The sequence below is a fragment of the Sycon ciliatum genome, chromosome 10 (genome assembly GCF_964019385.1).
Source record: "Sycon ciliatum chromosome 10, ocSycCili1.1, whole genome shotgun sequence".
In the NCBI taxonomy this organism is placed as follows: domain Eukaryota; kingdom Metazoa; phylum Porifera; class Calcarea; order Leucosolenida; family Sycettidae; genus Sycon; species Sycon ciliatum.
In genome coordinates, this window is record NC_088652.1 from 12365787 (window position 1) to 12392408 (window position 26622).

General features: G+C 50.3%; 1 protein-coding gene across 1 annotated transcript; it reads left to right on the plus strand.

Annotated features, from left to right (window-relative positions):
* The first annotated feature begins 1037 nt into the window (after window positions 1-1037).
* Window positions 1038-15733, plus strand: LOC135826106 (uncharacterized). The gene is made up of 3 exons (XM_065338742.1): window positions 1038-2795; window positions 3805-3927; window positions 13969-15733. The coding sequence occupies exons 1-3, from the start codon at window positions 1368-1370 to the stop codon at window positions 14920-14922; spliced, it is 2505 nt and encodes an 834-aa protein (XP_065194814.1). The 5' UTR covers window positions 1038-1367; the 3' UTR covers window positions 14923-15733.
* The last annotated feature ends 10889 nt before the right edge of the window (window positions 15734-26622 follow it).

Consider the following 26622-nt stretch of genomic DNA (forward strand, 5'->3'; position numbering starts at 1 on the left):
TTATTCAATAAAATTGTGTTGTTTTTGAAAAAAAAAATTGCTATGCGTATCGAATTGCGAAGGGGCCGTGACGTCACACCTAACAGCCCCATATGGCCATATATACAGTACATGTAATGAGAGAACAAGTACGTCATAATCTTGGCCAGGCTTCCATGCTGCTAGCTTGCCCAGGCCAGGTCGCCAGGATATCGCTTCGGCCCTCGGGTGATCCGCGCGGCCGGCGCTGCCCTCGAGCTAGCCGGCCGAGGGACCCAAACTTTTTGTGGAGATATAGGGCATGTTCGATTGGTAAGGATCGGGATCGGGATCCAGATCTCAGATCCCTCGGATCCTTCAGATTCAACTGAACACTTTATTTTGGACCTTGACTGTTGCCATGTTGAAAATGGCGCTCACAAGGCACCCTAAAGGGTGAACGTCGTACTCATCGCGTGCGTCGTACAAAAAGTCAACAAGCTCTATCTCCATCCACGTGTGCGTACCACAATGTGTACAAAAATGATTTTTACCCGCCATATACGCACAAAGGTCACATTTGGATCCGTTGGATCCGATCAACCCTGCTCCCCGAGGAGGGTTGACCGGATCCAAATCCGAAGGATCCGGATCCGGATTCGACCAATCGAAAGGGTGCGAATCCAGTGGATCCGGTGGATCGGGATCCCGATCCTACCAATCGAACATGCCCATAGATGGGCGATATCGCGATCGCAAAAAGCCGAAAATGTGCTATTGAGGTTTTGCATTCCGAAATTCGGCAAAAAGATTCGGCACGCGTGCACGCGGGAGCGAGGTCGAAAATGCACACGAAGCTCGAAGATTCGGAGTGTTTGTTCGGAAAAAGCTCACTTTGCCGAAAATATTTTTCGGATGCATTTTCTTGTAGAAGAGCGCTAGCGCGTGATTTATTCAAAGAGGTTTCTTATCTCGGCATCGCTTGGCATGGCAGGCGTCTTTGGCGACATAGCATCGTCAGCTACCTCTGATTGCTCAAAGTTCGTTGGAATCAGCAAGAAAAGGCGCACGGGACAGGACGTTGCTGGTGCTGGGGCTCACGAAATGAAAACACATCATTTTCGACTTGCAAAACAAACGTTGGTGCGAAAATTCGACATTTTGATGTTCGACAAATGACCGAAGAACGCTGTACCGAAATTCGGAATGCAAAACCTCACTAATAATTCTCATGCTCAAGACAGTAAAAATGTTGAAGCTGCATGCAGTGCTAGTGAGCTCCGAATCAGTCAAACTTCTCCTCCTTTCTTCTTGGTTGATCGATGTGAAGCAAGGAATTTTCCTGGCTTGATGACAGATGCTAGTATTTGAGGCAAGGAAAAATCATCTCCCAATAAAATCTGCCTGCGATGCTGCCACTTCGCAACGTTTGTTCACGTGTAAATTCTCGTCAAGTTCTATTGTTGTTGACGAGTAGATTCGCCAATGGCACCGTCACAGCACCAGTGTCGGGCAGTGCAAAATGCGTCAGGATAAGCTGGCGGGGCACAGCGGCCTGCGCTTCTCCTGCACCTGTGCCATGGTCCCCGGCGGATTTCAGCGCGGAGTGCCTGAATAGTGTGGAAGCCGGTGATTTCGCTGCCTTCTTGGACCGTTTTCCTTCGCTGCCTACAGAAGAACAGAACGAAATCATTAGCTCGTTCAGCAAAATTATCGACTTTGAGAAGCTGTCCGCATCCAGTATAATATATGGTGTACTGTTTGCACGCAATACTGGCTTGTCATCTCTGACCAAAGCGTTTTTGGCCAGTGTACAGGAGACAAGTGTCCTCAAGAAGCTAAGTGATGCGCAGCTGCAGGTGGTGGCGAGGGCTGCGCTGATTAGCAGCGTCGCTCCAGACAACGGTGTCCAGGATAACGGCGGCGCAGCGGCAGACTCGTTCTGGTGCGATGCGCTACGACAGCGCATCCTCGGCGACCAGGTGTCCGATATGCACCTGGTGGGCGCCTGCTTTGAACTCTACAACACCAAGCAGTGTGAGAGCACCCACAGCCTGTTGCAGGCCGCACTCCTGCATTTGTTCAAGAGGCTCGACGTCCTGGAGCCGGCGATGGCGCTTGAAGTCCTGCAGGCCTCGACCGGGCCGTTTCGGCACAACGCCATGTCGAAATGTATACAATGTCTCAAAACGCACACTGTCGATAGCCATTGGTTCGACTTGCTCGGATTTGTCATGTCCAAGGATGTACGCTTTGTCACTTCCCCGGAGGAACGGCATAGCCAGGTTCGGACCTTGTTAGGAAGGGTGACGCTCGATTTCGCCAGGATTTTTTCGCTGCTGTACAACGCTAAGGACCGTGCGCTGAGGGCGTTCCTGCTGGTCCCGCTGCAGAATCAGCTGCGCACCATGCCGGAGGGCAACCGAGGGTTGCTGGCGCTGCGCGTGCTGGGCATCTCGCACCTGCACCTGTCTCAAGGCGAGCTGGAGGTACTGCGTGAGTTTGAGCGCGAAGCCGGCGCGTGCCTGGAGACGGCGCCGACCAGCATACTGACGCGTGTGTTCTACAACGCCTCGCCGGCACTGCAGACCAGCGTGGCCAAGGAGCTGCTGCGGCGCGTCACGGCCGGTCAGGAGATTCACGTTGCGCCCTCGTGCATCAAGGCGCTGTTCGCCGGTCTGAAGCGGTCGTCAGTCAGGGAGATCCTGGCCGCGCCTGCCCTCCGCAGGGCTCTCGTCGATGGCTTGTTCAAGCAGGAGTACGTCGCCGAGTGGGACACTCTGCATGCGCGCCTAGTGCTACGCTGCCTGCAACAACTCAAGGTGCCGGTCGATGAGGTGGGTGCTGGTTGCGCGCACATGCGCGTTTTTTTTGGGTTTCCTTGTGGGTGCGTGTGTGCGTGGGGGGGGGGGGGGGTGTGTGTGTGTGTGCATGTTTTATTTACGTATGTGTGTTTGTTCATGTTGGCGTACTTCTGTGTGTGTGTGTCCGCGTGCATGTGTGCGCAACATACGACGGACATGCATCTCTCCACTCATGCTCAACATATGTGCTGCAAGAGGTCTTGCTCATGCCATTTAAACTCTGCAACGAAAAGAGATTCCACTTGCAGATGCTTTGGAGAAGACATGCAGGTTAGGGGTGCTGTGGCCATCTCCTTACGTTCATTGGCTCAATGGGGTTTATACATAATGCTCCTGCCATTTGATCTTGAGGTGCAAGTCCACTATAACGGTACACACTGTGATACCAATCCTGCATCAAAGGTCACCAACTGTGTACGATTATACCCACGAATGTACTTCAACTGGCTGTACCTGCCAGATATGGGACAGGTTGCCCTCAGGAAGGTGGCGGCCATGTTTTATGCGTAAACCCCATTGTACGGTGGCTAAATATGGTATGTTCTTACTCGGTAAGTGTGGTGCTTGGGACAACTCCTGGGCGAATGCTTTTTTTATCGGGCAACAGGCTACTGTCTGTGCTGGAAACTGAAATGCAACCCCTGAAAGAAGGAGTCGAAAGCGTTTCTGCCGTAACTCGTGAGTTTCACGGTTTTAACCAATCATCAGACAGCACCTTGGTGTATTGAGCGCTGTCACGATCAACCGCAACTCTCTCCATTTGTACTTGTACATGTGAATGTCCAGCAGCATTCGTAGCACTTTCCAGGGCGGCAAGGGCCGTGTAAGTTGAGGGCGCCAACTGTGCACATTGTTGAGTGGCCGCATGAGGGTACATTTGGGCACGTGCCGGTGTGTGTGTGTGTGTGTGTGTGTGTGTGTGTGTGTGTGTGTGTGTGTGTGCGTGCGTGCACGAGTTTGTGTTTACGTGTACATTCTTCAGTTCAAGCATGGCGACTTGCTCTTAAGCGTCTTCAGCGGTGGCTCCGGTGATCGTGTACCGGCGACTGATCTACCAGAGTTGTTGTCTGAGGCTGGAATAACCTTGACCAACTACCAGAGCGAGGTACGTGAAAGGAGTTCAACGTGTCCTCCTGAAATTCTGCTGTTGTGTGTGTGTGTGTGTGCGTGGGAGGGCTTGACAGTGCTGTGGCTGGTAGTGCTTGGCTAATGTTAGTGCTGCTACAGGCCGGGTGGAGCCGATCCGATTGGTCTGGCCAGGGTCGGACCAACTGTTTGGCCAGCACCGCATGTTTACTGTTAAGGAGGTTCTGTATTCACTGGTTTGAGGGAAAGACACGGGCGGGAAAAGTGAGAAAAGTCTGAAGAAAAAGATTGACTGTCACCACCAGGATCTAGGACTCGAGCCAGGGACCCTCACTTCTATACCCTTCATATCACCAAGAGTATATACCCCCCTAGTCAGGGGGCCAGGGGGGTTATTTTTGAAGTTTCGTTCCGGGTAAGAGGGCACCACGTTTTTTTCGATTTGAATGTCAAGTATCTTCAGAATGCTGCCAGATGGTATGCCATTCAATCAAAATTTCCATCGGGAAGGTCATACAATGAAGGTGGAAAGAATTGATGATGGTTGCCATGGCAACAAATCAGTTAACTCAAATTTCCAGGAGAACTATGCGATATTTTGACAAAATTCCTGCTGGATATAAACATATCCAATACGTATGACTAGTTGGCCAAGTTTGACTGAAAACAAATAAACGTCAGGGCCTCAAAGGTGAATTATAAAATCGGATCTACTGCAACTATACATTACTGTACATATGTAATTAAATATGCATGCATACACCGACAACTGTACAAATATATTGGTGACCACTGTACATGTGACATCTATAAAGCCTATTAGAAAAGAGTTAGAAATGAATAGAGCAGTCTGTGACCAATGGTGATCTAATGGATATACTGTAAATATACAAATTTTCGGCAGCTATTTAATTTCGGCTATATTCGGCACCGACCCAAAACGCCTAAATTAAAACGCCGATGAAAATTTTCACAGCATCTGTCGCACTATCATGCCCTCTACCCCACGCCGAAAATAAATCGCCGCCGAAATGTCAACAATCGTGAAGTGCCGAAATTTTGTATATTTACAGTACAATCATGTACATGTATGGCGAAGAGGAACATGTATGTACAGGCAGTGACGCAACACTATCTGCAAGGAATGCGATACAGCTAAGGAAGTGTGGCATGAACACATAACAGAGGACCACACAAGTGTTCAGGAAACAGAACAAAGGCAAGTCGTGCATTGCATTATCTGTGACTCTTCAAGCCCTGCCAGGTTGGCCAACTTGAAGTAGGCTCAGACTCAGCACGACTCTTCATAGTGCAGTTACTTGTATTAATCCGCATCCTCGTTTGCTATTGCTGCTGGCACAGTGTCCTCTTGGCAGTTAGAACATTCAACCACAGGACGATCATGCGTGCAGTTGCAGACATCAGTGCACAACATGTTATGGCGACGACATGAGCAACGTCCATCCTTGCAACCGCTTCTGCAACCACAACTTAGAAACTGAAGGAGAGCTTTGGGAGCAGGCGGGAGAGCAGTCCAGTGTGGCTCTAGCCTCTAGGTCGCCATCATCATTGACCCTCCACCCTATATTTTGATGAGGATCAAAACACACACACACACATTGACCTTGATACACGTTGCCTTGATAGGTTACACGGTCCCCGTCAGGGGAGAGGGGTGGAAGAGGCTGAGGAGCAGCACTCCTGATGGCGTACTAGATGGTGACGTAGTCGGAACTTCCTTTGGCAAGGGCACTCAAACGGGAAGTCGGCCCTTTCCGACACTGTCCTTCGTTTCGTGCGGTCGCACTTGTGTCTGGCCAAGCCGCTGCTGGACTTGAAACTCCGGTGACAGGTGCTGCACTGCGGAGTGACCAGGTTGCCAGGGTGCTCGATGTTGGGAGCAGGTCCGTGATCGCACCGATGGGTAGCCAATCCACCGGGGCTGCGGAACCAACGTTGGCAGAGACGACACTGGCAAGCGTCACCCTGATTACACACCGGTTTCTGCCGTTCTGCCAAGCATTTGTGACGCTTCTCATCTCATGGGCGAGAGAAGTACCGATCACATACTTGGCAATGGACATTGGGTGTGGGCGGCTCGGGCTCGAAACAGCGGTACATGCGGTGCCAGGGGGGCGAGAATCCGCCAGATCGTACCATCCCTCCACAGCATTCACACACACACACACACACACGCACCATATTTCAGATTGTATTGTTGCTTGAGAAACTTCTAAAAGTATTCCCGATACTGCCAGGACATGTTGATAACTAGTTAATTAGGATACCAGTGTCAACAACCATAGAGACTGTAAGTTAAATATATATATAATTATGACTGAACTCAATATAATTATGACTGTGTGGAATCTTACCTTGACCTTGCTGGTGTGGTTGGGGTATTTCCGGCTTCGCAACGAGGCATAACCGCCTTAGGGCTGCTTGATGATTGGCTCTGGCTGAGTGGTGTAATAAGGCATCCTTGCAGGGAGGTAGCTGGTCGGACTGCTGGTTTTTTAGGCAAAACAGCTCATGCCGGGCTTCGTTCACATGCTGGCACTTGGACGCCTTGTAGATCTGACAAGTGAACCTTTCTATGGCATCCAGAGTGGCTGGTGTTAAGGGTGTGAATGCACGTCCAAGCTCACACATAGCTATGCGTGCTGATTCACTGGCGGGACCATCACCACGGACAATGTTGAAGGCAGCACTTTTCCCACGGAAGGCAAACGCGCTGGTGGAATCGCTACCAGTGAACGCATGTAAGCCGGGCAGAGCATTGCAAACATCGGCACTGAGCTTCTCTGCAATAGCGGTCATGTTGACTGTACGCCACCAGCAACGTACACGGCATAACATAGCTAACAGAACAAGCAATGATGGCAACATCAGTATCTGGTGTTCTTATCAGAACGGTCTCATACCCACTGACAGCTGCATGTCTTGCATGAAGGAGCAGTTTGGTGTCAGCCTCTTCCTGGGTTGACAGCAACTCCTCCACAGCAGTAACACAGTAGACGCCATGCTTGCACCAGCCGACTTGACAATTATGCACTCTTGGCCCGCAGTGACAACCAGTTCCTTGCCTGGGGGCATCTTGTTCAGGTTGTCTGGGAGCTGCCACTGCACCAGCAAGAATGCCACAAGCTCCTCTTTGTTGCTACTACCTGATAGGTACTTAGAGAACTGCTTTGGCGTGCTCTGTTTCCCTCAACATTTTCCTCTTCGCCATACATACATACATACATACATACAGTTGTGGCAAGTGAAATCCGACACTTGCCATAGGGGACAGCGCCACAAATGGACACCAATGATGTAATGCACTGCACCTAATTTGTACTATACCCCCGTATGCATCCCGATCGAACAGATCGAAAGGTCGCAGCGTAGATACACACAGTTCACAAATATGGTACACATATTGAGTATTGGTATCCAATCCCCATTCATTTTTGCCAGCATCTTTTGAACCTTGACTGTGATCATGGTGATGAGTACGAGTTTTATCATCAGACAGATAAAGTTGTATGTAACACATGTACTGTACGTATGCGGGGCTGCAGACTGCATGGTGCAGTCCCTTATGCCAAGTGTCGGATTTCACTTGCCACAACTGTACATACATACATACATACATACATACATACATGTAGCGAATTCAAATCTTTACTTATAAAGAAGAGGCACCTGTGACGTGTGTGTGTGTGTGTGTGTGTGTGTGTGTGTGTGTGTGTGTGTGTGTGTGTGTGTGTCACGCTCCTTATAAAGAAGAGGCACCTGTGACGTGTGTGTGTATGTCACGCTGAAGCGCTGCGGAGCAGCGCTGCCCTGAGCACGCGAAGCGTGCGAACAGTGTAGCACAGTGTAGCTAGCGGCCGCAGAAGCACTGAGCACGCGAAGCGTGCGAATCGTGTAGCTAGCGGAAGCAGCCACAGAAGCACTGAGCACGCGAAGCGTTCGAATCGTGTAGCCACCACCACGTGCTGAGCACGCGAAGCGTGCGAACAGTGTAGGTGGTAGCGCTTATAGCAGACACGATCAGTACGAGTAGCAGTAGCAGCCGCGCGCAGAAGCACTGAGCACGCGAAGCGTGCGAATCATGTAGCCACCTAGCCTAGGCCATAGGTCTAGGTAGCACTAGCAGCCGCACAAGCGCTGCGGACCACGTGAACCGTTCTCTGCAAATAGAAACATCTGCAACAAAGGGATACAAAAGATCTGCACTGACTGCACTCTGCATCTGATCTGCAGTGAAGAGCGCATCGCACTTTTGTTCGTAAGTTTATGAATTTTTTGAGCCGCTTCATCCGCCACCAGGTGATGGACAACCCTGACCAGCCTCCCGAAGGCGTAACAGACGTCCCTCCTTCTCCTTCCAACCATGAAGAACCTTCCTCACCAGGACTTCAGCGGTCTGGCCACCACCACGTGCTGAGCAAGTGTGCTGTTGATGTACTTGCTTCACCCGCATGCCACATTCGGCCAGGCAACGCTGGCCTGGGGTGCTGCTAGTAAAGTATACAAACAAACAAACAATGTACATGTTTATCAATTAGATCACCATTGGTCACAGACTGATTCATTTCTAACTCTTTTCTAATAGGCTTTATAGATGTCACATGTACACTGGTCACCAATATTATTTGTACAGTTGTCGGTGTATGCATGCATATTTAATTACGTTTGTACAGTAATGTGTACTGGACAGGCAGAAAATTTCGTCGGTCAATAATTTCGTCCAACTGCAAAGAAAGGGAGTTCGTCCGGCTGTAAATTTCGTCCATGGATCATAAGAGTGTATTGAAAAGCTGGACAAATCGACATTCGTAATTAATTTAGTCCCAAAGCTCCTTGGACGAAAAAGACGAAATTAAATTCCAGACGAATATTTCTGCTTTGACAGTACAGTTGAACATCGATTATCCGCACATCGACTATCCGACCATTCGATTATCCGTAACAGTTTTTTTGGGCGCACGTGCCGTAGAGTACGCACTGTGCCTGTAGTGAGCCATTCAAAAAATACGAAAATTTTGAAAAGTAAAAAGTAAAAAGGTCGTGCGGCTAGTAATAACCACTGAAAGTGTGTGAGTGACAGTTTTTTCTTATCCGGAACATTTGCCTTATCTGAACACCGCCTGACAGTTGTCTGCCCAGAGGTGGGCGGATAATCGATGTTCAACTGTAGTTGTAGTAGATCCGATTTTATAATTCACTTATGAGGCCCTGAAGTTTATTTTTTTCAGTCAAACTTGGCCAACTAGTCATACGTATTGGATATGTTTATATCCAGCAGGAGTTTTGTCAAAATATTGCATAGTTCTCCTGTAATTTTGAATTTACTGATTTGTTGCCATGGCAACCATCATCAATTCTTTCCACCTTCATTGTATGACCTTCCCGATGGAAATTTTGATTGAATGGCATACCGTAAAAGCCCGTGTATAGGCCCCGGGCGTATAGAATAGCAGCCTCGATTTCCTGGGCGTATACAAGGGCACGGGCGTTATTTTGGAACCGGGCGTATACTTGGAATAGGGATAGCAGTAAGGATTGGGTATCAGTACCTGTACAGGTACTGGTGTTGCCGGCATACCTGGGCGTATACATGGGCATGGGCGCTATTTTGAAACAAAAGTGTTGACTTCCCCTGACTGGGCGTGTGCACGGATGGTGGGCGTAATTTCGAGTGGGCGTATACACGGGCTTTTACGGTACCATCTTGCAGCATTTTGAAGATACTTGACTTTCAAATCGAAAAAACTTGGTGCCCCTCACTCAGAACGAAATCTATTAGACGTGACTTTTTCCTAATTTGGCCCCCGGACTACCCCCCCCCCCCCCCCCAAGAGTGTGCAACTGCATATGGGGTCTCCGACGGCGAAAACTCACAGCACGTGTCTCAGGTACGTTCGTACTATGTACAAACGAAGGATAGCGTGCGCGCAATCCGAATATCTGCCATGATCATCCTGGGGATTTGCATACCCGCAGTGACTTTCTGTCAGAGAGTGCTTTTTTTATTACTCCGCTGCTCGCTCAAAACGGGTTGGAAACGTACAACTGCGACACTGCACCACGTGATGTGAGTTTTCGCCGTCGGCGTACCCCATTGAAAGGGTATCAGGAGTTACACACTCTTGGGGGGGGGGGGGGTATACAGTGTACTCTGGATATCATACACGAAAAGCTTGACAGACAAAGGACTTTTTTGATTGAAAGGTATCGTCAGATCAATCGAAAACTGCTTTCGCCTGTTTTGTGCTGTTTCAGTTCTGTTTCAGTTCTGTTTCTCGTTTCAAATCTTTATTCGCACGATGGCCAGTGGCCAATAAGAGATTGTCGGTGGTGGAGGTGGAGGGGGAGGTGGGGTTGGTGGTGGAGGTGGAGGTGGTGGTTTTGTTATATTTGTTCTTGTGTGTTATTGCTGCTGTTGTTGTTGTTGTTGTTGTTGTTGTTGTTGTTGTTGTTGTTGTTGTTGTTGTCATCATTGTCATCATTGTCATCATTGTCATCGTTGTCATCGTTGTTGTTGCAGATGCTGTGGCTGTTGTTGCTATGGTTGCTGTTGCTGCAGTTCTTGTCATTGTTGGTGTACTTATTAGAAAACATGTGTTGCATATCAATTCAGAACAGCAGGAGATGACATAATGGAGAGGTTGCGCATAACGAAAATTCGTAAAGATCTTTCGGAATCTGAGCCGTCTGGAAGTGACGAAAACTCATAAAGAAAATCTGTTGTGCTCAACGAAAAACGTAGTGTGACCATGGTGACCCTTTCGAGTACTTTTCCCGCTGTTTGCGCGCGCTTGTTGAACAATTTTTTGAATCAAGTGTGTACTCCGGCACACGTGTAGGCACACATGCAAGCTAGAGGAAGAAGTTTTTATCAATTGTAGTTGCAGTGTTGACTATTCTAATCTTCATGGACTTGGAAGAGTACGATAGCCTTACGGCTATCCTGCTTCTCGCCCACTCTGAGGGCGATGTTGATGATGAGAAACTTCTTGTATTGCTTATGGCAGCAGAAGAGGACCGGCAGCTTTCGCAACACCGTGTTCTCGGCCCTCGAATTTTCCTGGAATCGTTGGATGAGGAAACATGTGAGCTGAGGTTCCGCTCCTCCAATGCGGAAATAAGGGAGTTGAATCACACGCAGAAGTTTGTAGGACCATCACGTACGGCATGGACAGGGCTGGAAGGTTTGATGGTAGTCTTGCGTCGCCTGGCCTATCCTTGTCGCCTTTGTGAGCTGTCCGATGAGTCCTGATCTCAGCAGAATTTTCAACACAACCTTGATGTGGATTTGGCGAAATTGGGGGGGGGGGGGCCTTCTTGAGGACCCTTTCACCAAGCCGCACTTCACTGCAGCACTCCTAGAGTCGTACCATACGGCCATCCGCAACAAGTCCGAGGTCGACTTACGGATTTGGGGCTTCATCGACGGTACAGTCAGACCAATCTGCCGACCAGGCTAGGAGCAACGGATGTATTACAATGGACACAAATGTGTCCATGCACTTAAATTTCAAGCAGTTACAACGCCCGATGGCTTGATTGCGCATTATTTTGTATGGGCCCGTTGTCGGCAGTCGTCACGATGCTGGAGTACTTGATGAAAGTGGATTACTGGCGCAGCTCCAGCAGCATATGCAGCTGCCACATGGCCCGCCATACGCACTCTATGGTGACCCAGCTTATCCGCTAAGCCCCTATATCCAGAATAGATATGTCGGTGCAGCTGCCACGCCCCAGCAACACTTGTTCAATGGCCGAATGAGCTCAGTGCGGCAGTGTGTGGAATGTTCATTTGGAGAAGGCTCACTGTACTGGGCCTTTGTGGACTTCAAGAAGGACTTGAAAGTTCGCCTCCAGCCTGTGTGCATCTACTAGTACTACCGAGTAACAGCTCTACTGACTAATTGCCGAACCATAATCAGAGGTGGGAACAAGACGTCCAGATATTTCCGATTGCAGCCACCTACCAGCAGCCACCATGGAAGCATGACCTGATCCCTGTGAGTGTGCCTTTTACTTGCAGCGTGGCACTGTTAAGCAAGATGCGGACACGGCAACGCACTCAGTAAAATATATATGCATCGATCTGTATTCACATCATAAGTTCAAAACAGCTGAAGTATTGCATGCGTATGCGTTGACAAGCGCTATGATAGCTTATGGGCCAGTGCTTTCATGACGTCCATGAACGCTGTTCTCTCTCCCGCCATGTCTTCCTCACGCTTGTCGCCCCTTGCTCTGTCTGCCCGCTCCATCACTCTGCCGTGCTTTCTTTCGTCTGCAGCCAATTTCTCCCGCTCCAGCTCCATTTTTTCCCGCTCCAATTTCAACTTCTCATCTTCTTCCTGCTGCTGTGATTTTGCTTTTTCCTTTTCAAACTCGAGCTCATGGCGGCGCATTGTGATATCATCCTTGTGCTTTGATTCAAGATAATCCAGGACAACCTCCGTCCCTTGCAGCTTTCGCTTGGCTTTAGGCTCAGTATGGCCTGCTTTGGCAGCGCCTGACCTTTCTCCGAGCGTCAGGCATGTGTCATCGCGCGCTTCAGCAGCTAGGGGGCACTTGGCTTGCGTAGCCTCCGCACGTCGTTGCATGGTCGTATCTTTCTCAGCGTAGATATCTTGCAGCTCTTGCAGCAGTTGCTCTTTCTCTGTTATATCTTCGTTCGTACCAGACCTATGCAACACATACAGCAAGCGGTGAGGGAGAAGTGCGTGCGCGCGCGCGCGCACACACACACACACGCACACACATATACAAACACACACGTGCGCGTGCATGGGCGAGCGCAGACACATACGCACAGGAAGACAGGCTTGGTAACTACTACTTCAGTACATAGTTATAGTACATGGAATTCGTAACATGGACAAAGTGAAGCTTGAAAATTGCTTGCATGTGGATCAGACACAGCAGTAATCAGATCGACATGCATGTGAATCAGACACAGCAGTAATCAGATCGACATGCATGTACATGTACATGTATACAGAGCAAACAGAGTTGGGCTGCATGCAAAGCCAGTTCGTACAGGAACTTACATCCTTCTCTTCCAGTCGTCGCCTTTGGCGAACAGCTCCAGCAGCTTCATCACTCTGTCGCGAATAGCTTTCTTCGTCACACCACCGAACTGAGTTGGGCTCAAGTTTTCCAGCTCACAGGCAACGATCTCCATGGCTGGAGACCCTCGTCGAAACGGTTGGTCGTGAGAACGAAGCTGCCTGAGAAGGGTTAGGTCAATCGCGAGATCAAATGTCCTTCGCTGAGACGTCGCAGGGGAAGACGAAGACGCCGAAGTGGCAGAATTCTGCTGCGGGGATTCAGCAGAATAATTTGCCACAGGGCGAGCACTGACAGGACTTCCAGATCTGACAGAACTAGCCGAGCGCTGTCCAGGTGACAGAGGATCGCTGAGAGAGCGGGAAAGAGATCCATCAGCTCCACAGGATGCCGAGTAGAAAGAACTTGCAGAACGACTTGAGAAGGCCATGGCGAAAAAATCTTGACACCACGTGCATCAACACAGCTACATGTATACAGAAGCTTGCGAGAAAGAAGCGAAAGTTCAAAATGTGAAAGATCTTCAAGTTTCGCGGTCCTCCTCGCGAAAGTTCCTTTCCTTTTTCGTTACTCGTGCCCAGACTACGTCTAAGTTACGAATTTTCGTTATGCACAACCTCTCTAATTGGTTCTTATTATAAATGTGCAGGGCGTCTTTGCTTGTGAGGTGTGCCCTATGGGGAGTTCCATGATATGTATGTACATGTGTGCATGTGTGTGTGTGTGTGTGTGTGTGTGTGTGTGTGTGTGTGTGTGTGTGTGTTTGCATGCGTTTTTCGCGTGTTTGGGTTCTCACACGCAAGCACGTGTTTGTGTGTGTGTGTGTGTGTGTGTGTGTGTGTGTGTGTGTGTGTGTACGTGTGTTTGCATTCGTTTGCGTGTGGTTGCGTTCTCACACGCGGGCATGCATGTGCATGTGTGCGGGTGCGCGATGTGGCGGGTGCTGCGTGTGATTCAAACTCCGGTTTTTGTCTTGCAGAAACCACATGGATTGAAAACGATAGCTGAAAATGATTATCCGAAGTTAATCTTCTACTACATGGGTGGGTCTGTTCCTAAGTCGACGAAACTGCCGACGAATGTGCAGCGCCAGGTCTCCGGCTCTGGCAAAGACGCGACGGTTGAGTACCAGCGTGCCTGGGATGAGCGACGGGGACAGTTTTTCCGCCACCATGGGCAACAACAACAACAACAGCAGCAGCAGCAACAACAACAGCAACAACAGCAGCGGCAGGAGGGTGTTTTCACACCACGCACATCGCCCTTTGCCGATCAGCGCCAGCAGCACCAGCAACACCACACTCAACCTCTGCCGACGAATGTGCAGCGCCAGGTCTCCGGCTTTGGCAAAGACGCGATGGTTGAACACCAGCGTGCCTGGGATGAGCGACGGGGACAGCAGCAACAACAACAGCAACAACAGCAGCGGCAGGAGGATGTTTTCGCACCACGCACATCGCCCTTTGCCAATCAGCGCCAGCAGCACCAGCAACACCACGCTCAACCTCAACAGCAGCAGCAGTGGAGGCAGAGTCCAGCACAGGCAGCGCGGTCACATGTGAGTGAGGTAGCTCCCATTCGCCCCGCCGGTAGAGGCGGTATGCGCGCTAGAGGCGCAGAGCGGGCAAGCATGTCAGCGTCCGCATCGCCGGGATGGAGCGAGTGGAGCACAACGTCGGCAGGTGGCGAGGCGCAGACGGCAAATGTTACTTCCGGTGATGCTGCCGTTACTGCTGCTGCTGCTCGAATGACGGCGCATCAGTCCGCCAAGTCCGCGGTAGGGCAACCGGCACCAAGCCAGCCACCGCGTCGGTCCACCAAGTCCATGCCTGCACAGCCGGCTGCAAGCCAGGCACCGCGTCAGTCCACCGAATCCACGCCTCCGCAACCGGCTGCGAGCAAGTCAACTTACAACCCTCTCGAGGACGAGTGAGCGTCGCCCATGACCAGCCACCAGCCCCCCCCCCCCCCCCCGTGCACTGGAGAGTGTGTGTGTGGGGGGGGGGGGGGGGCAGTCTTCCACGGCCCGTGTATATTTGGCTGCTTGTCGCCTACTGCCAGTCAGCAGGGGTGTGACGGTGAGCACTGCCTGTGTAGGACGGAGACACACTCTGGATGTGCGCACTACATAAACGTCTCTTGGTCACTATTGGGGCGCGTGCACGCACACTCCAGCCACATTATCGTTCCGGTGGGGTGGCGAGCAAGCTATTTTTTTTCTCCCCCTAGGCCAGAGCGGCTTGTGTTTGACGCGTGAGTTCAGCTCACCGCTCGGATTGCCGCCTGAGGAAGACATGTACATGTATGCATGGCTTGAGATCGTATTCAGCGTGCACACTGTTTTCTTTGCCACATCATTGGGTCACGGCCCTTGTTTTTCTGTTGGGTTTTTGTCAATATCCGTGTTTGTCTGCACCTTGTTCCTTTTCATGTGTGTGCGTGCGTTGTTGAAAAGAAAGAGAGAGAGAGAGAGAGAGAGAGAGAGAGAGAGAGAGAGAGAGAGAGAGAGAGAGAGAGAGAGAGAGAGAGAGAGAGAGAGAGAGAGAGAGAGAGCACGTCTGCAGTTGTGCTCAGTTCCAGCAGAGTTTTCGCTGTTTCTTTGTTGTTGGGCGTGCTATCTATGTGATTGCCCACCATGCATGCGCCGGCACATTTGAAGCTGGCTTCTGCCACCATACAGACTTGTTCTATTTCCGAAGATTCCAACTACTTGGGTCAATCCTTTTTGGTTTGTCTGCACCTTATCCTTACCCTATTGAGGTGTGGCGAGTCCTTAGTGGGATCACTTCCGAGTCCGCTGAGGATTTCAGGGAGGGGCCGGCTGTCGGCCGATTGAGTCATTTTTCTCCATGGTTACTCAATCTGAAACCCCCATGGTTCTGTAGTCTTGCCGGTACTGTACCCGGGCCCCGGGGAGACCCATGTCATGATACAGTCGACCTACCCTTATAGCAAGAGTACATAACCCTACGACTCGTACTAGCAGCACCCCCGCCAGCGTTGCCTGGCCGAATGTGGCATGCGGGTGAAGCAAGTACATGAACAGCACACGTGCACAGCACGTGGTGGTGGCCAGACCTCTGAAGTCCTGGTGAGGGAGGTTCTTCATCGTTGGAAGGAGAAGGAGGGACGTCTGTTACGCCTTCGGGAGGCTGGTCAGGGTTGTCCATCAACTTTCTTTGCCCGCTGCTACCACTAGATATGGCATGTTCTCCATTTCTTTCCTTGGCGCTGATAGGTGGAATTCTCTGCCTGTCTCGTGTCGTCAGGTTGAGCATCTATCCGTTTTTGTTTCGCTCTGTAAAGAGCACTTAGGGTTCCCTGTAACAAGACGGCAACGTCTCTAGGGCCTTCCCTATCAAAATAATAAATTCTACTACTCTACTACCTGGTGGCGCATGGCGGATGAAGCGGCTCAAAAAATTCATAAACTTACGAACAAAAGTGCGATGCGCTCTTCACTGCAGATCAGATGCAGAGTGCAGTCAGTGCAGATCTTTTGTATCCTTTTGTTGCAGATGATTCTATTTGCAGAGAACGGTTCACGTGGTCCGCAGCGCTTGTGCGGCTGCTAGTGCTACCTATGCCTATGATGGCCTAGGCTAGGTGGCTACATGATTCGCACGCTTCGCGTGCTCAGTGCTTCTGCGCGCGGCTGCTACTGCTACTCGTAGAGATCTACTGATCGTGTCTGCTATAACTTAAGACAAAAAAAGTTAAAGGGGAAGTTAAGGCAAAAATTAAAATTTCACCAGTTGTAGTCTTCGGGGTGCTGAGTCGAATGGTCTTGGTCCGAGAAAGCTGAGACGCTCCCTTCCTACTTGAATCCCAATCGAACTCGCGCACTTCCACCGAAACTGGGTGACTGCGCCCTACTAGATGGGGATTTGTATGCAAAATGTCACTAAAAGCGCCATTTCGTTCTTATAAAAGCACGGATGACCGCGATTGGCCCATATGTTATAGTCTTTTGGTCGCTGAGTCGACTGGTTTTGGTCCGAAAAGGCTGCGATGCAGCGTTCGCCCCTAATTCCCAATCGAACATGGTAGAACAAGCGGTCACGTGCTCCTGCGTACACCAGTCACCTGGTCACCGTGCCTGCAGGGTACAACTTACAGCCTGTTTTGACCTTTTTTGGGTGCAGTCCTGTCACTCGAGTTGAACCTTGGTGTGAAAGTTGTCGCCTGCTGGCGTGGTGACCAGGTGATTTTGGCACCCAGGAGCACGTGACTGCTTCTTCAACCATGTTCGATTGGGAATAAAGGAGGAACGCTGCATCGCAGCCTTTTCGGACCAAAACCAGTCGACTCAGCGTCCAAAAGACTACAACATATGGGCCAATCGCGGTCATCCGTGCTTTTATAAGAACGAAATGGCGCTTTTAGTGACATTTTGCATACAAATCCCCATCTCGTAGGGCGCAGTCACCCAGTTTCGGTGGAAGTGCGCGAGTTCGATTGGGATTCAAGTAGGAAGGGAGCGTCTCAGCTTTCTCGGACCAAGACCATTCGACTCAGCACCCCGAAGACTACAACTGGTGAAATTTTAATTTTTGCCTTAACTAATTACTTCCCCTTTAAGTATAAGCGCTACCACCGTACCTACACTGTTCGCACGCTTCGCGTGCTCAGCACGTGGTGGTGGCTACACGATTCGAACGCTTCGCGTGCTCAGTGCTTCTGTGGCTGCTTCCGCTAGCTACACGATTCGCACGTTTCGCGTGCTCAGTGCTTCTGCGGCCGCTAGCTACACTGTGCTACACTGTTCGTACGCTTCGCGTGCTCAGGGCAGCGCTGCTCCGCAGCGCTTCAGCGTGACACAAAAACACACGTCACAGCCTCACAGGTGCCTCTTCTTTATAATAGAGAGGTTCTGCTACACGGAACTACGTAGACCCGGGTGCTCGAATCAGAAACGATTTGACAGGTGTGAAATTTCTCATCTGTAAATCTCAACAATGTCAGAATATACTTTTGGAGAGGCGATGGAACAGGGAAGAGAGTCTGGCTTGACCCACCCAGCAGGAATTCAGAACCTGGGTGCGATACAACACAAGCTACAGTACGCAGTAAAATTGTCGTATTTCCTTCGGATTTTTTATTTGAAAATTGGGTGCTCGAATCAGAAACAGCGAACTCGTCAGATCGTCTCCGATTCAAGCACACGGGTCTACCATCGTCTACGCTTGGTGTGGCAGTTGAGGGCAGGGAGTAGTAACTTACTACTTCATTTTTGAGAGCAAGATGGTCAGTGGAGCCGCAGATTCAGCAGGTCTTTGGCAGCACCGTACAGGAGACCCATATCCTCGAATCAAGGACCCAGCAAAAAGTGGGTCGCGAGTATTTCAAAAAGCGTTTACAGGGCAGCGCTGAAATTTGGCATACCGTTAGCGGGCCGTATGTTGATGGTATTTGTAAAAACTAAACGAAATCGGAACAAGTTTAGGTACAATTTCAGTGTGTTTCTGTTTTGGTACCCTGTGTCTCATTCGAGCACCCGGGTCTACCAAACTCCGTGTCAACTGCAGTGAAGTTTGACACGGATTTTTCGTACGTTGCACCGGTTCTGCTGTACGTAGCATGCTTGAGGCATGCACGAACACCCCGCCACATGTACTCTGTACGCTCACTTTTCACACGGAGTCCGGTCCGTACCGTGTGAACCGCGCTTCACACGGAAAACGGTATGAAAAAATCCGTATCAAACTAAATCCCGTACCGCGGCGAAGTTTCCATACGTACTTTGGCACGTTATACCGTGTGGCAGAACCTCACTAATAGGCGATTCACACGACAGGCAAATCGACGTTTACAGGAAAGTCACCATGGAGATATTCCTGCGGGTGACCAAAATTTGCCCGCGGGAATCAAAAGTGCCCATGGCCTTTTTGCCCGCGGATGCACTCATCTGCGGGCACTTTTACAGTTATGAGGCTGTGGGGTCATATATGGTACGGTAGTCTTGAACCCTGGTTGTTTGGCCTTTGTTTTTGGGTACTCATTCCAAATCACCACAGTAACGCCGTATACTCACCGGATACTCGCGGCCGCCACACGCGGCCGTGTGAACTGCGGCCTCACGTTTCACTTCCTGCGGGCACTTGACAAACGTGGATTTGCCTGTCGTGTGAATCGCCTATTTTTGGAGCGTGACACACACACAGACACACGTCACAGGTGCCTCTCTTTTATAAGTAAAGATGCATGCAGATGCGTGCAAGAAAACGGTCAATGCGAAAGGCATGAATCCGGGAGTAGTAAAATACCGGTATTTTTCTACTGTAGTAAAATACCGGTATTTTTCTACTCCCTGGCCTGAATAGTAAAATAATTATAAATTAATTATGAACCTGTGACGTACACATGTACATGTGTGACCCTATCTTTGGAAATAAAAAAATTGTGGGAATTTAAAAAAAATCGCTCGCTCGCACCGATTTTCACAGGCTCATGACCTGAGAATCAACTTTATTTTTTACCATGGCCTAAGGCCAGGGTAATATTGTTATTACAATTTGTAGGGTAACTGATTCATTTCATACACACATTGCCTGTTGGGAAATCCCTAACAAAATAAGAAAAAATAATAATAATACATGCCATAGGTCTGTGGGAAACACCCTAGTAAAATAAAAGTTAATAATAATAATAATAATGTACATTGTACGTCATAATGCATGGATTTTGTTCATTTTTTACACTCTTCATAGCATAAAAAACTAACGTACATTCGCATTATATACACAGCAAGGTGCCCACTGGTGCGGAGTGATGCCCCCGTTGTACATGTATTTCAACATGTCCCAGCGACTTGTCAAGTGAAGCTACCCCTACCTGGATAGTGGGCTCTATAATTATTATATTCCCTGCTAGATATTGTTATAAAATGGAAAATGTCGATTGGTCAGCCCATTTTATATCGTTATAGGGGTAATATCGTTGTAGCAATATTGTGCATGTACATAATCATTGGAAAGGCTTCCTGCCTGAAGCCTTATTGGAAAGGCTTCCTGTCTGAAGCCTTTCCATACTGGTACTCGATGTTCCAGTTTTGTGACACGAGAATGGCACGAGAATAAGGGTGCGTTCTTATATTCTCTAGCTTCTAGAAGAAGAAGAAAAGAGAAGTCGAAGAAACTGGGATTACTCAAGAAAACGGGTCTCGAAGAATTCGGAGATATTTTGCACATGTCAAGCAAAATGAAGCGCCAAAGGGGCCGCGATCTTGAGTGCAGTGATGAATGTACGTGTAGTAATGCACGTGTGCGTATGCGAAAAGGGAAATGCGTACACTAATGATGAACACGTGCCTTTTAGGCCTCATTTACACGACAACGATTGAAAAACTTTTTTCAATCGTTTTCGAAACGTTTTTGCTGTTTACACGAAAACGATAATCGTGTACACTGCAACACTTTTTTCGGCGCGCAATGGTCACGTGCAAAAAGTTGGCCTGGCGCAGGCTGGCGGCGGCATGTTTTGAGTACAAGGCTCGTCTACTACTCGTACTAGTAAAACGTTTTTGCCGTTTACTACGAGAACGAAACGGAACGAAAACGATTGAAAAACACTTTGAGGCCGTTTTTCGTTTGAAACGTTTTTGAAACGTTTTTCAGCGTTGTCGTGTAAACGCTCTTATCAAAATCTGTGGAAGCGTATTCTTTTGAAAACGTTTTTCAATCGTTGTCGTGTAAACGAGGCCTTAGTCGTAGTTCGCATGCGCTGATCCCAAACCGCGGGAATCTCCAAGTTTCAACCACCTCTGAAGCTTGGAGAGCTTGGAGAGCTTTGGAGAGCCTCCTAAAAGTCGGAGAGGATATATTACAGCTCTCGAACTTTTCGGAGAGTCTCCAACTTTTCCGAGAGGATTTAAGAACGCACCCTTAGTGTACCGCTGAGTGTACCGCTATACACGTGGTCGACACGTAGTCGACACTTTGTTGATACTTTTTTGACACGTGACCCCGTCAACGATCTGCTTTGTGCCAATGCCACTCGGTAAACGCCGATGTCGCGTACGACAAAGACGACTATCCCGTACGCGAAATAGTTGAGAACTGCATGACGTGGACCTGACGGCAAGGACAACTGCGAGGAGGCCCCTTTCGGTACCCCTGACGAGAAGGAGAACTGCAGAAGTCGAACGAGGAGGCCCCTTTTCCGTACCCCATACTGCAAAGTGCCATTGATGGATACCTTTTGCACCTGGAACGACCCTTAAACGCTGTCGCGGCGACTATCCCGAACGCGAAATAGTTGAGAACTGCTGACGTGGACCTTTTGCACCTGGAACGGCCCCGTAAACGCTGTCGTGTCGGCGGAGTGAATGTGCAGGGTACTAGGGTGAAAAGAATTGCTGCAAAGACGTCCCCTCTAGGCCTTTGCCTTGGGTAAGTTTGGAGACATCGTCGGCGGACTGAATGCGCAGGGCGAAAAGAATTGCTGCAAAGACGTCCGCTCTAGGCCTTTGGAGACATCGTGGGAACTCCTTCCGGTACTATACAAACTGCTGACGTGGCCGTGGACATGTACATGGAGACATGTTGGGACTTCATGTACATGGATACATGGTGGGAATTCCTTCCGCCACCCCCGTACCGCAAAGCCAACGGTGGGGAAGGAGAAGTGCAGACTTGCAGGAACGAGGAGGAACCAGGACGAGCGAGCAATGGCAGGACTAGCTGGACCGTAAGTAATAGCTGAATTGTGCTTGACAACTTGACATCCATGCGGCACTCGCCACTTGCCACTGCATATTTCTTGTCCACTAACAATGTCTCTCCTCTTCCCCCTGTGTGTCCACGGCCCTGTTGCTGAATTGGCCCGATGAATCGAATGTCCACCTGAGGGGAAACTCTCAGGGGGCGATGAGGCTAGAGCATTGGCGATATTGGCAGACTGCTTCCACAAGAGGCCGCGGGAGTCGACCTCCCCATTGGTAGTTTCTAGTGATAACCAGAGGAAGAAGAAGGCGAAAAAGATCACTGCGTCAAGCAATAAGCAGATAACTTGGCGCAGATAACATCTTCTCCCCCTGTGAAGCCCTAGGTATACAAACACAATCTGGTTTTCCCTGTCCTACTTCAACCTCGTGTCTTCCTCCAGCTTCCTCATTCTTATCTTTAGCTTGATCCTTTTAGGTACTTCATTAGATTTTAGGACCCTTAGCCATACATGTAACTATGTACCCGCTTACGCCAAATGTCCCTCCCCTTTTTTTAATTACTTCCTCCTGCAATGAAGGGTAGCAAGCATCTTCGCATTCTCTGCACAAACGCTTTCGGCCTAGCCAGCAAACTTCCCGACCTACAGCACGCACTCCTGCAGCATCAGCCCGACGTAGCAATTGTGACAGAAACGAAGTTCACTGCGGAGAAAGTGCTTCCCTCTGACATTAGCTTCCCTGGATACAGCTCACCACTTCGGTTGGACAGAACGGCACATGGGGGAGGGGTAGCCATCTGGGTGAAGTCGTCACTCCCCTCCATGCTCATCCCTGAACTCATGTCCCCCGCACATGAGATCATCTGGGTTTCTCTCCAGCTGGCCCCAGGTCTCCGCACCGTCTTGGGAGCAGTGTATCGGCCGGGGTCCTGTGCCCCTGGCGATCTTACCTTAATCGATCATCTCGACAACATCCTCCCAGAAGCTAGACACCAGGGCTCCCACATCATCCTAGCTGGCGATTTCAACGTGCACAACCGGGCTTGGCTGAACAGCTCGAAAACTACGCCTGCAGGCGAGGCTCTTGAAGATACCTGCGCTGCCCATCTTCTTGTCCAGCATATCACAGTACCGACTCGTGGAGACAACCCGCTAGATCTCATAATGTCAACGTTCACGTCCCCAGTAACTACACGTATACTTCCGCCCCTCGGTCGATCTGACCATGCAGTTGTACTGTCAGACTTTTCTTCCGTGCTCCCTAGACGTGAACCCCCTGTTAAGCGAACAGTATTTCGCTACAACAGGGCAGACTGGGATCGCCTCAGGGCGCACCTTCGCAACGTGGAATGGGGTGATATCATCACGGAGGACCCAGAAACTTCCTGTGAGCAGGTTACCGCTTCGATTACTGCAGCTGTTGCACAGTTTGTCCCATCCAAAGTCCTGGAAACGAGGCCTTCCGATCCGGTATGGTGGACGCCTGAATGCACCCAGACCGAGAGGGAGAAGGAGAAGCGCTGGCGCGACTGGAGAAAACACCCTTATGACCCAGCACTTCAGCAGGCATTCACTGATTCCGTGACTGTAGCGATCGCCACCCAGTTCCGATCACGACGTGCAAAGGAGGACAGCCTCCGTCGCAGCCTCTCAACTGGGTCCCTCAGAGACAAACAGTGGTGGACGAAGTTGAAGAACGCTGCTGGCAACCGCACACAGCCCGAAATTCCCCTAGTTGTCGACTCTGACGGCCGCGAGTGGGCAACGAGCTCAGAGAAAGCAGAGGCATTCGCTCGCTTCTTCTCGAAGAAATGTAGCGTTGCCGGTCCGGACCTTGTGGAGGCTGACCTACCGGACCCTGCTCCCTCAGAGGCTCCACCTCTTCGCACCATCCGCTTCCGCCGCCTCCTGGCAAGGCTCGACGTCTCCAAGGCTACCGGGCCTGACGGTATTTCTGCTCGCGTCCCTAAGGAATGTGCTCATGAGCTCGCAGAGCCACTGTCCAAGTTATTTGCTTTATGCTTCCGGTCTGGAGTGCAACCCAGGATGTGGAAGACGGCCAACGTGGTTCCGATCCACAAGCGATCTTCCCGCTCAACCCTTAAGAACTACAGGCCCGTATCCTTACTGTGCATAATCTCGAAAGTAATGGAAACTCTAGTAAACAGACACATCGTAAACTATTTTGAAGACCATCATCTGCTCACGTCGCACCAGTTTGGATTTCGCAGAGGCCTCGGAACATCGGACGCTTTGCAAGCTCTCCAAAGTGCCTGGGCAAGCGCTGTGGGCTGTGGAGGGGCGGCTCGTATCCTTGCTGTGGACATCGCAGGAGCGTTTGATCGTGTCTCGCATGTCGGCCTCCTCCACAAGGTACGTAGCCTAGGCATAGATGGTCCGCTTCAGAGATGGCTGGCGTCATACCTGGACACCCGTTCCCTACAGTGCCTCGTTGGAGGGCGGACGTCATCTAGGTATACGACCTCCGCTGGAGTCCCCCAGGGAAGCATCCTTGGACCAACGCTTTTCCTGGCCTACGTCAACGACGCGCCAGATGTTCTCGCTGACGGCGCCAGCTTGGAAGCCTATGCTGATGATACAACTTTGTACAGCTTAGTCACCTCCCAGCAGACTCCAACAGTCGCCGCGCAGTCACTGCAGGTGTCCGTTGACCGACTGCACGAGTGGGGTCGTACATGGAAACAGGAAAGTGATGTTTGAACCGACCAAATCCCAGGCCATGACAGCCACCCTCAGACGCACCGGCTTAGATCTCCCCCCCCCCCCCCCCCACTCCTGTTTGGTGGCACACTGGTGCCCGAGACAACCACCATCACCCTCCTTGGTGTGAAGGTGGACGCCAAGTTGACCTTCAGCGATCACCTACGCTCCGTAGCCACCCGTGCACGCCAACGGCTTGGGGTCCTAAACAGAGCCGCCCACATACTCGCCCCCGCCGGCCGGACGACCGTATACAACTTACAAGGCGTTCGTACGACCAGTCATGGAGTATGCGCCTCTTGTATGGATGGGAGCTGCGCAGAGTCACCTCCAGCGTCTGAACAATGTTCAGCGCCGCGCGCTTCATGCTATCGGCCCTGGGGCACACCTACCCAGCCTGGCCATCCGCCGCACTGTTGCCTCGCTTGCCTGCCTGTACAAGCTGCACTACTTGCCTGGTCCTCCGCAGCTGCTCTCTGTGTTGCCACCGCGCCACATCATCTCTACCAACCCCAGAACTCGCAGCGAGCACCGTGCTGTCAGTGGCCATGACCACCAGCTCCAACACCAGCTGCCTGCAGCTGCCCCGCTGGCACTGAAGCGCTCGTTCCCACACTGCAGCATCAGCGATTGGAACTCCCTCCCTGCCGCTCTCCTAGCCCAGCCTCCCCACAGCAAGAGAATGCAATCATTCAAAACGAATGTTTACCGCCATCTTCGCAGCACAAACTGGCTCTGGGCAGTCGATTCCCTATGAATAGTATGACGCTAAGACAGTTTCTCCCCCACAATCGCTCGTGTTAAGCCTTGGGTTTTTGCATCTTTCTCACCTGTACAGCTCTATCTTCTTCTTTTTTCATTGTTTTTGGTGCGTGTTTTTGGCCGTGACGCCCAGACCTCAGGTCGGCAGAGTCATCAATGCCCCACCATCACTGCTGCGTCTCGGTGCAGCGCCTGCTCATTAGTTGTCACGTTTGTCCTAGTCTCCGTACCATTGTCTTTCCTTATTCTTTTCGAGCTGGTTATGTGAACGTAGTAAAAAAAAAAAAAAAAAAAGTCTTCCGCAACTGGAACGGCCCCGTAAACGCTGTCGCGTCGGCGACTGAATGCGCAGGAGGGAAAATATTGCTGCGAAGACGTCTCCTCTAGACGACGGTAAGGCACCCCATTGATATGTTGCCAGTGTGTGCCAGGGTATCGCGCGATGGTGAATGAGGAATGACGAAGGGTACGGTGGGACTGTAGACCTGTGTGTGTAGCTGTTACCTTCTACTAACACGTTATCAGGTGGAGAGTGTCTTGTACTCACGTTATCAGGTCGAGAGCGTATTGTAGTCACTCTCTCTATTCCTTAACTTCATTACGTTTAATTAAGGTGTACGTATAACTTCTCAAAACAATTTAATGGTCTACAGTCGTGTCGGAAGGGTACGGTGGGACTGCAGACCTGTTACCTTCTAACACGTTATCAGGTGGAGAGTGTCTTGTACTCACGTTATCACTATATCAGGTCGAGAGCGTATTGTAGTCACTCTCTCTATTCCTGTACTTCATTACGTTTCAGGTACGGTACGTATAACTTTTCCAAAAAAATTAATGGTTCACGTCTTCAGATAGAGAGCGTATTGCACCCACTGTCTAGTCTCTGTAGTGCATTGAGATTTTGTTGATCGCACATGAAATGGATACACAGACAAAGCAGGCCAAGTACATGGCGAGATGTCGCCAGAAGAACGTATTCAGGTAGAGAGCGTATTGCACCCACTGTCTAGTCTCTGTAGTGCATTGAGATTTTGTTGATCGCACATGAAAATAATGGATACACAGACAAAGCAGGCCAAGTACATGGCGAGATGTCGCCAGAAGAACGTATTCAGGTAGAGAGCGTATTGCACCCACTGTCTAGTCGATTTTGTGGATTGCACATGAAGTGGATACACAGACAAATCAGGCCAAGTACATGAGAGAGTGGACGATGTGCGGATCGACACGGCCTGCGGGTACGTCATTAAAGTTACCCGTGACATAACGAGGATAAAACTTAATCACTGCAAGAACATTGCCAAGTATGTGAGCACTTTGGACTTGACAGAAGAGTGCACGGGCGACGTTGACAAAACATACCGCGGCGACTGTCACCATCATGACAGCAGGGCACATCGCACGCAGCATCGCAGATCGTGTTGAATTGCGCATCATAATATTGCAAAATTGCTCCTGTGCATGCAAGTGGATTTCATTGCACTTC

What these genes read in the sequence shown, in the direction of transcription:
- LOC135826106 (XM_065338742.1), top strand. Translation starts at nt 1,368, where the DNA reads ATGCTGCCACTTCGCAACGTTTGTTCACGTGTAAATTCTCGTCAAGTT. An exon ending in TCAAGGTGCCGGTCGATGAG is followed by an intron (nt 2,796 to 3,804) that starts GTGGGTGCTGGT and finishes TACATTCTTCAG; the next exon opens with TTCAAGCATGGCGACTTGCT. An exon ending in TGACCAACTACCAGAGCGAG is followed by an intron (nt 3,928 to 13,968) that starts GTACGTGAAAGG and finishes TTTGTCTTGCAG; the next exon opens with AAACCACATGGATTGAAAAC.